The 8,835-nt window shown below is 40.2% G+C and overlaps 1 protein-coding gene across 1 annotated transcript in view; it reads right to left on the bottom strand.

Annotated features, from left to right (window-relative positions):
* Nucleotides 1-1,921: 1,921 nt before the first annotated feature.
* LOC119311653 (nuclear pore complex protein GP210-like) overlaps nucleotides 1,922-8,835 on the bottom strand; it is a 17,088-nt gene continuing 10,174 nt past the window's right edge. Inside the window, exons 20-36 of the mRNA XM_037587317.1 lie at nucleotides 8,569-8,688; nucleotides 8,212-8,367; nucleotides 8,079-8,141; nucleotides 7,886-8,013; nucleotides 7,147-7,555; nucleotides 6,192-6,294; nucleotides 5,989-6,119; nucleotides 5,569-5,640; nucleotides 5,066-5,147; nucleotides 4,582-4,689; nucleotides 4,336-4,477; nucleotides 3,667-3,750; nucleotides 3,368-3,578; nucleotides 3,238-3,292; nucleotides 3,063-3,157; nucleotides 2,918-2,978; nucleotides 1,922-2,633 (exon numbers count right to left, since the gene is read on the bottom strand). Coding sequence (XP_037443214.1) covers nucleotides 2,281-2,633; nucleotides 2,918-2,978; nucleotides 3,063-3,157; nucleotides 3,238-3,292; nucleotides 3,368-3,578; nucleotides 3,667-3,750; nucleotides 4,336-4,477; nucleotides 4,582-4,689; nucleotides 5,066-5,147; nucleotides 5,569-5,640; nucleotides 5,989-6,119; nucleotides 6,192-6,294; nucleotides 7,147-7,555; nucleotides 7,886-8,013; nucleotides 8,079-8,141; nucleotides 8,212-8,367; nucleotides 8,569-8,688 — 2,373 coding nt within the window. The 3' untranslated portion in view covers nucleotides 1,922-2,280. The remainder of the gene's footprint in view (nucleotides 2,634-2,917; nucleotides 2,979-3,062; nucleotides 3,158-3,237; nucleotides 3,293-3,367; nucleotides 3,579-3,666; nucleotides 3,751-4,335; nucleotides 4,478-4,581; nucleotides 4,690-5,065; nucleotides 5,148-5,568; nucleotides 5,641-5,988; nucleotides 6,120-6,191; nucleotides 6,295-7,146; nucleotides 7,556-7,885; nucleotides 8,014-8,078; nucleotides 8,142-8,211; nucleotides 8,368-8,568; nucleotides 8,689-8,835) is intronic.

The following is an 8,835-nucleotide window of genomic DNA, read 5'->3' as shown; positions in this document are numbered from 1 at the left end:
GGTACTACCGCCCTTGACGTGCGGTACTACCGTGTGAGCGCGGATGTAAAAAAAATTACATCCGCGCCTAGTACCGTGTACTGCGGGTGCCTGCGGTACTACCGCTCCAGGGAGCAGTACTACCGCAAGCTCAGCAACAGTAGTCCAGACACTCACATAGAGGATAGACGGGGAATGCTCCAAAGTGCAAGGGAAAGGGGGAGACAAGGAAGGAAACGTGTACGTGATGATTCCACCCGAACCTTTCCGACGCGGACCCCCTCTTAATAGTACGGCTCTCCTACGACTCAAATCCACCAAAAAGAAACGTAGAAAAACAACGTCTTCAATAGTCTTCGAGGGGCACCGAACCGTCTTGTGCCTAGCGATGAAGCAACTGAAAAACTCGAGGCACACGATTAGTCCGCAAAAGCATTGTAATCAATCACCAAAACACTTAGGGATAAATATGCCCTTACACCACTCATTTTCAAAACAATGATTTAACATCAGGAAAATAAATTCTCTGATTAAAAAACTTATTTCACACATTAAAAAAATGCAATGTCACTCGTACTGGAAAATCTGTCATGGGTGTGTGGTACGTTGCATGGTAGAGTGGTCTATGTTATTTTCCTCTAGATCTTTGCCAAAACTGCCTCCACAAAAAGTTGTCAGCATGCATGGAAAAAAATGATTATACAATCATGTATGAATCACACGTACAGGGAAGGCGATGCATGCACCCGGATCTCCAAGGGAAACAACGGCAGATGAAGTCACGGGACCGAATCTCTTTTCTTGTTCATTGTCTGATTGACCTATCTTGGTGAGGCCTGGCCCTTGTTCAAGCTACATGCGTGCGTTCACTGGGCCGATGTTTCTATGCATGCTGATATATTATGTATCATCTCTGTCTAAAAAATAAGACATTTTTGCAGTTCAAACCATAAAAATGAAAAAGAAAACATCTTATATTTTGAGATGGAGGAAGTACGTACGTGAAAGATCACACACAGATCGATCGAATATGGAGTTAGGTTTTCTAGCTAGCAGCTGATTTTTTCTTGCGTTTGTTTATACTTGGGTACTTGTTTTATTTTCTCGGTTTTGCTATTCATTTATTCTAAGTGCCACAGGTGTGGCACAAAGTAACACCATCCTGACATTTTTACAACTAAAATTGCCGTAAAAAGAAAAAGAAACCATAAAAATAAATGAAACTTGTCATTCAAACAGAAAATTTTCATGCTTAACAACTAAAGTTGCTATCCTCGGGTAACTAAACTTGCCATTAAAAACGTCAGGACGGACTTGCTTCATGCCATACGTATGTGAGGATCTTAGTCGTTTATGTATGGTGGAGAAATGCTAGTAATCTCAAACGTTGTCTCTTTTACTTTTTTATAGTGAAGCTATCTCTTTTACGTGATAATGACAGTTCCTCTAATTGTTGGCCTGTAGCGGTCGTTAGCGCGGCACCGTCATCGCTGTCGGCCAGCGCATGATTAATCACGTCAAAGCGGACTCATTTTTCAGTTTAGTGTTTCTTGTCACTGTCAAAATTGTGATGCGGTGCAAAGTGTCACATTTTATGAAGTGATGGTTCTTCGAGAGAGCTATGATACTAAAGTGGTGATTTTATGCATTTTACTCGGTTGAGTTTTTGCCCTAAGGTGAACGCACGTAAATACTTGGTTGAAAAATCATGATCTATTATCAAGATAATGACTAGTGATGTCAACGATTGTGTCGAAAAATAGGCTGCTTTGTCACGCATTTTACTGCACACGTTTCATAGCCTTGTACGGCATTTTTCAAAAACAGCCTTACGGAGATAGGTCATAGGAGGAGTATATAAATATCTGAAAATACACAGCATGTAACAAAGAGAAAAATTATCATGTAATGATCTCCTGGTGCGCGCTAACACATTAATGGCTTCTCGACCAAATTAAGCAGGTTTCATAGTTAGATAAAACAGGGCTGGGTGGTGCTTAGGAGAGAGGTGGAAATACACACTCCAACTTACATACAGCGCTCCCAGGTTCTTACAATTACAAAGCTACTATTACAAAGAGGAACTGCCATCGGTTGAGTTACCTATCTAGCTCTATAGCTTTCTCAGCTAAAACAGAACCAACCATTGCTCGTACAGATGCCGCCACGACTTGAAAATTGACAGCGTAGTATCGACGATAGACGGATTTTACAGTACAGGGGTTACAGGGCTACCCGTCTAACTCATACACTAGGGGGGAAACACGGCAGGGGCGACTCTACTGCCCAGTTTACATGCGCTCAGTACGTATTTTGAGGGTTGAATCTCCTCCTCGCGTCACGCTTGTAGTAAGGCGTGTCGTCGACAGTCTTCCTCACGTACTCCATGAAAGGCTGGGGTGTGCGAGGAGAGAACTCGCCGATAGCCGGGGAGGCAGGGTCAGGCGCAGCGGAAGGCCCCGCTGCTGGTGCCGGCGCGTGCCGTGGTGGTGCCTGTCGGGCCGGTTTCTCCAGCAGCTTCATGATGACCCAGAGTGTACCTGCTGGCACGATGATGCATGTGAGGATAAGGCCAAATGTGGTTAAGCCTGACGACGACGATGGCTCTGTTCTGTCTCCTGTAACATAATTAACTTCTAATTCTTCAGTCTGGCCTGCACAAGGGGGGAAAACAATTGAATCGAGTCAATCATCATGGAGCAATTCCTATTGGTCAGCGAAAACTCAACTCATAAAAATATACTATTAGGGGGAGTTTTTCATCCAAATATTAGGTGGACTTGGTATGGAAATAAGTTTTACCAATCAACAAGGTTCAAGAATCAGAACGACACATTTTTTTAGGTCAGTAACGATGCAAATCAGACCAAGAGATGCTATTTTCAGATAGCCAGTCAGCTTGTTACAAGGATATGGCGAAGAAGATAGAATGGCATACCAGTGGCTGGAAGAATTATAGTGACCTTGTCAGCAAAAGGTTGCCTTTTGAGTGCTTCAACCTGGAAAAGGATGGCAGTCAGAATTTGTTTACAGCATTTAAGCATTGATACAAAAAAAATGATGATTTGTCATCTGTGGCTCACCCGGTAAACAACTTGACTAGGACCACCAATGTTCTCATTTGTATCAACAAGACTGACCGACATTAAATCTTTAGCACTCCAAAATAACTCAACATCTGGGGCAGGAATACAACTCGAGCTTTAGAAACAAACACAGCCAAAGGTAAGTTTGCAGAAATAATAGGCTTTGTAATACCAGTGTTCCCGCCAATAGTGATGATGCTATGGTTGCAGCTTGGAGTCAAAGTTAACTGCATGAGATAGAACTAAGGGTCAGTTGGAATAAACAGACGAGCTCGTGTGAGAGGTTGGGAGAGGGCGGCTACCATTCCAGGTTCTTTAATGTAAAACCCTTTGACAAACAGTGCATGTGCAGATCCGGTCACCATTGAATCTTCTTTTAGATTTGCACGAACTGAAATGTGTAAAATTCCGTCTTTTGGGTTCGACTTAACAGGCAACAGCTGTGCAGGCGAGTACGGATGAAATACACAGTAGGATTTCTTTCCAGCACGGTCACTCCATGGCTCAACAAACCTAAGGAGAGAAAATAGTGAGACTTCCATGTATCCCTTTAAAGAATAACGAGGCACAGGTGGTCGAATGGCTATTATGGGAAACTTACCCAACAAAAGAAGGTTCGACCTTGCAGTCAAATGGGGCATTTATCTGATTCACAGAGGACTCTGTGCTATGCCCGGCTGAATCACTTCTTTCAACAAGGGAATAAAAGGTTAATCTCCATGGACCACAAGTAAATCCAAGAGTATCAAAATGTAAACAGCAAAGTTTACTGCATTCCTTTTAGACTGGAGGTACTAACAGTGATTATATTGTTTATAAAGACTATTATCTAACACAGGAGCACTGGCCTAGTTTTCATTACAACTATATGCTTATCTGCCCTCTCACTCTCTAATGTAGCGATAATTATATTTGCTGAGTATGACCTAATGCATATCTTATGCTACCTATTTTATACTACATATTATGTCTGAAACCTCTAGTCTCAGATCATATTAGCAGGCAGCATCAAAAGCAGCATTATGACCTCAGGGCCCGTTTTCGTAACATTAAAATTCTGGAATACAGAATGTCAGTTTGATATGCTTATGGTGCACCACAAACCTATGATAACCCATTGTTACATCATTCTAACACAAGATCATATCTAATTTACGATGCAAGTATACACACCAGGACCATCTACACAGTAGTGACTTTGAATTTGACTAGATATTAATCAACACATGTGGAAGGACCGAAGGAGTATGATGATATGAGCACTACAGACCTTAATTTCACAGAGAACTTGTATCCATCAGGTGGGGCAGCAGCATTCGTCAGAATCTCCGCAGGAGCATCAACAACTATCTGGTTCACCTTGAGCACATTGACAGTTGTTCGCAACTTCAGATTTGGGCCTTTGAAAATCACTGTATAAGGAAAGAGCTTATCAAAACCCAAAGTACTAGGAATGAACTGTGTCGAAGTTCAACAATGCATTCTACTAAGCAAATATAGGTTTTTACTTCCATACCTTCTGCTATACCTTCACCACGTGCATGTGCTTCACCAGTTATTTGATTAACATGCATAACTTTTTCATTGGTACTTAACCACTGGCCAGGTCCACGCGCATCCATGCCTACAACAACAATAGGCCATGGTTATGAAAACAAGAAAAATTGACAAACTCAGAACATCGCTACCAACTGTCTACTTCGTGCAGGATATTAAACTAAACATATTTTGCTCCCTTTCTCTAGCAAGGTCTTTCGCTTTATGAATCATGTATTAACTACCAATTTCCGTGCATTTATAAAGTATAGAAAAAATCACTGCATGGTGCTAACTAGAATGCAATCACTGCATGGTACTAACTTAGAATGCAACATGCAACAAGCAAAGTGCACAAATAAGGTTAAGCACTACGAAATGATGTGACCAGAGATAATATCTGATACAATACTAAAAGATAATCGCAACAACTACTAGTAGGAAAATGGTTTCAGTGAACATACGGTCCCCGATAATAGTAAAGTTCAGGTGTTGGCCAGAATGAATCACCACGTCTCTAGGATACATTCGCGCACCAACAGATACCTGAGAGTTAAAAAACAAGTGTTAGTCAGTACATGTCAGCACTTCATTACGTACATCCGATCAAAAGAAACCATCAAAAACTGCATCTTTGTTTAGTAGGAGTATTTGTTTTGCCAGTTCAGTGGCACTGCCAATTACTCCATCTATTTCACCCCAGCATGCAGACAAATGCATTAAAGTAAGGGTAGAGAGCTGGAATATTGCATATTTGCATTAATTCTCTTGATTTCCTCAAAGGGCACTTATCCTGAAACGTACTATTTTAAGAGCTTGGGAGATACAAGCAAACAGTTTACATAATTATGCCATGTAAGTTAGAATAGCAGAATAACCCACCTTTTGTACAAGTTTAAATAGCTATGCGTCTGTAACATATCAAACATAGGAAGAACGGATTCTAGAATGGCAAAAAGAATCATACCATTATGAAATCTGATTTTCTGGAAGGATGGTTGATGTGCAACCTTACAAGAGCTGTCCCATGGCTTCTCGCCTTCAAAAAAGAAAAAAATATGTAGCAGTTTGCACAGAATACTAATGAGAAATATGATCAACAAACTCATATTCTTGTCACCACTAAAATTAGCAGAACCAAGCTTCCAACTAATAAACCCTTATAGGTTGTGCAGGTTTTTTCTTCCTTTTTTGTGATGTTGAAGAGTCAGATGTAAAAGTGGTATTCCCAACCTAAAACTTCAATCTGGATGTGTTGCCTTGTGTCTAGGAAATCCTTAACCCCCTTGCACACACACAACACACCCCCACCCACACACGCGCACGTGGACGCACACACAATATATAAGAAAAACTTAAAGCTTGGGTTTCGGGAAGCAACGCATACCTGTAGCACAAAACGTTGATGTGTGCCATATGTACCATTGACATCTCTGGGCATGACAATTGACAAAACATCAGGATAGTTTGTCTCAATCTTCACAGGTGCTACTCCAAGTGCTTCACTAAAGGTATAACCTGGTGGAAGGCAGGAAGATTAGAAATGAGTCAAAGAATTGATTAAGCATTCGATACTGGTAAATGTGTTACCTAATTCATCAGCATATTTTACATCCAGTTCAACTTTATCATTTACAGAAAGATAGGCTGTCTGGATTGATGATTCTGAAGCAGCTACCCGTACTTGTGCAACCTGAACAATAATGATCACAGCATCAGCACGAAGACAATTTGTGACTAAAATGCATAGAGATGTAGAAAAAGGAAATTGTTAATCACATGGTATCAGCAGTAGTTAGAACACCTAGCACATAATAATAGTTACAAACTATAAAGGAGAATTCCTCGGGTGTGATCTAGCTATGGGCTTCCTTCGGCATTGCACTAGCTTTCAGGAAGCTCTTTTGTTTTGACATGTTCAGATAGACTAATCCATGGATGAGGGAAGCACAACACAGCAATATGAATTGACAAACTAGCCCCTAATCTCATAACAGGGCAAGTAGGAATTTCCTGTTTCTCAATCATAAGAGGTGGCATATATGGCTTCAATCATACTCACTCCGTCCCAAAATAAGTGTCTTAAGCTTAGTACAAATTTGTACTAGAGCTAGAACAAAGTTGAGACACTTATTTTGGGATGGAGGGAGTACCAAGGAAGGTACTCCCTCCGTTTCTTTTTAGTCTGCATATAAGGTTTGATCAAAGTCAAGCTTTGCATAGTTTGACTAACTTTATATTAGAAAATATCAACATTCACAATATGAAATCAACATTTTCAGATGCACCATGAAATGTATTTTCATAATATATAGTTTAAGTATTGTAGATGTTCATATTTTTTAATATAAATTTGGTCAAACTTTGTGTAGTTTGACTTTGACCAAAACTTATACGCGGAGTAAAAAGGAACGGAGGGAGTATTGAATAAGTGGTGATTCAAACGAATAATGAAAACAGCAATAATTCCAAAATAGACATCTTGGTAGGAATATCTAGTCATACATAACTTAAGACTAAACAAATCAATACAAGTCTTTCTGACCTCAGCAACTCGTAGGCATGATGCTATTTCTGTTCTGCCAGTTGAGTGATCTTTTGCCTGAATACAATCAATTGCATTGCTTTCTCCAGTCCTAATTTTACTTCCATCAATAGCGTTAGCATTCTGCATAGCAGGGTCACTTCTACCACTGCTCCTTAACAGAGAATATCCAATAGTAGTATCCAGGCCATTTGAGTCTGGTTCTCCAAATGAATTAACGGATCTAGGTAAAAGGTCTGTGGTGGTATAAAAGGGTGGTAATAGCCATGTTATAGGAAGTCCACGTGCAAGGGGAGGATCTGGTACGACCAGGATTGTCTTGGAGGCATCATAAGATACAGATCCAGAACTGCCATGTAGCGAGAAATCACAAGTAACTGAAATGGATATCTTGGTTTTCCCTGCAGATCTGTAACAACAAAAACCAGACATTAGGGCTCACTTGTTATTCGATATAATATGCGAGAGCATTCTTTTATGTGTTCCAACCAAGACATTTTAATTGTAAAAATGAAGCGTAAATGGAAACACTTGTACAATATGTTTTAAAAAAGTTGTTGACAATCTACAACTTTGAAAATTGGCATGATATCTTTTTTCTAGAAGGATGACTAGTTTCCCTTTGATATGATATGAAGCTACAGAACCAAAAGTCCATCAGGTTTAGGAATGTTAGAGCATTCAACACACTCCACATAAGTAGTCCAGGGACCAAGGTATATTATTATCCAAGCAGTACCTTCCAATCACATGATTGATAAAAGCATTGCTACTTCCATTGGATAACCATGGATAGGTTTTTCCTTCTGAATAAAGAGCTTGATCAAGTCCGTTTTGCCAAGATCTAGCCGATTGGAATGTCACAACCTAAGGTACAATAGTTTGTTAGTGCATGGGATACAATGGGAATAAAGAGTAAAGAGTATTCTGACCTTCTGATCTGCTATCATCCAGGTGTAACTTTGACAAGTTTCATAGAAGGAAAATGGATCCCCCTGGGCAGCATATGTGGCGTAAGATAAAAGTAAAAACATTTGTGTGAAAACAAACATGGACTAAACATACCTTAGGCACGGAAGGGTAGATTGGCATGCTACAGCCAACACAAAGACGGTCACTTTGAGTACTCAATGCCATAGCCACTGGGATACCCACTTCAACTCTTCCAAAAGCTTCACAAATGACGGTGCCTCCATTTGCCAAAACAGCCGCACGTACAGTCTAATGGTGCACTAGGTCAGTAACTAATATAAACCCAGAACTTAATGAAAATTGCATGCTTCAAGCTTCAAATAGAATAGATGCTTCAAAAGCAAGGTGCTAAATATGTATAACCAAAATATTATAATGTAAGTTTTTACAATGACAAAATAAAGGCACATGCATGTAATGCAGTAAAAGATGACTCAGGCTATGACTTACAGAGTTTCCTACAGTCTTTGCAGACAGCTTTCCAGTAGCACTTTGAACTTCCAACGTTCCCACGTTCAGACTTGTGTACTCAACGGAAACTCCAATCTTCGGACCACCTTTAACAGAGAGCTAGAGGAAAGAAGAAGTACTCAGAAGCCATTTGTTCTTTACATAAGTACAACCAAATGATAGTGATGACAACTAGAAATGCTAGCAGTATAGGGCCTGTATTGAAAACAAGACTTGCACAGGGAACAGTTTGATTCTCAGTTTTCC

The sequence above is a fragment of the Triticum dicoccoides genome, chromosome 5B (genome assembly GCF_002162155.2).
Source record: "Triticum dicoccoides isolate Atlit2015 ecotype Zavitan chromosome 5B, WEW_v2.0, whole genome shotgun sequence".
NCBI lineage: Eukaryota > Viridiplantae > Streptophyta > Magnoliopsida > Poales > Poaceae > Triticum > Triticum dicoccoides.
Note: the sequence above shows the minus strand (reverse complement) of the source record. Positions and strands in the feature narration are given on the sequence as shown.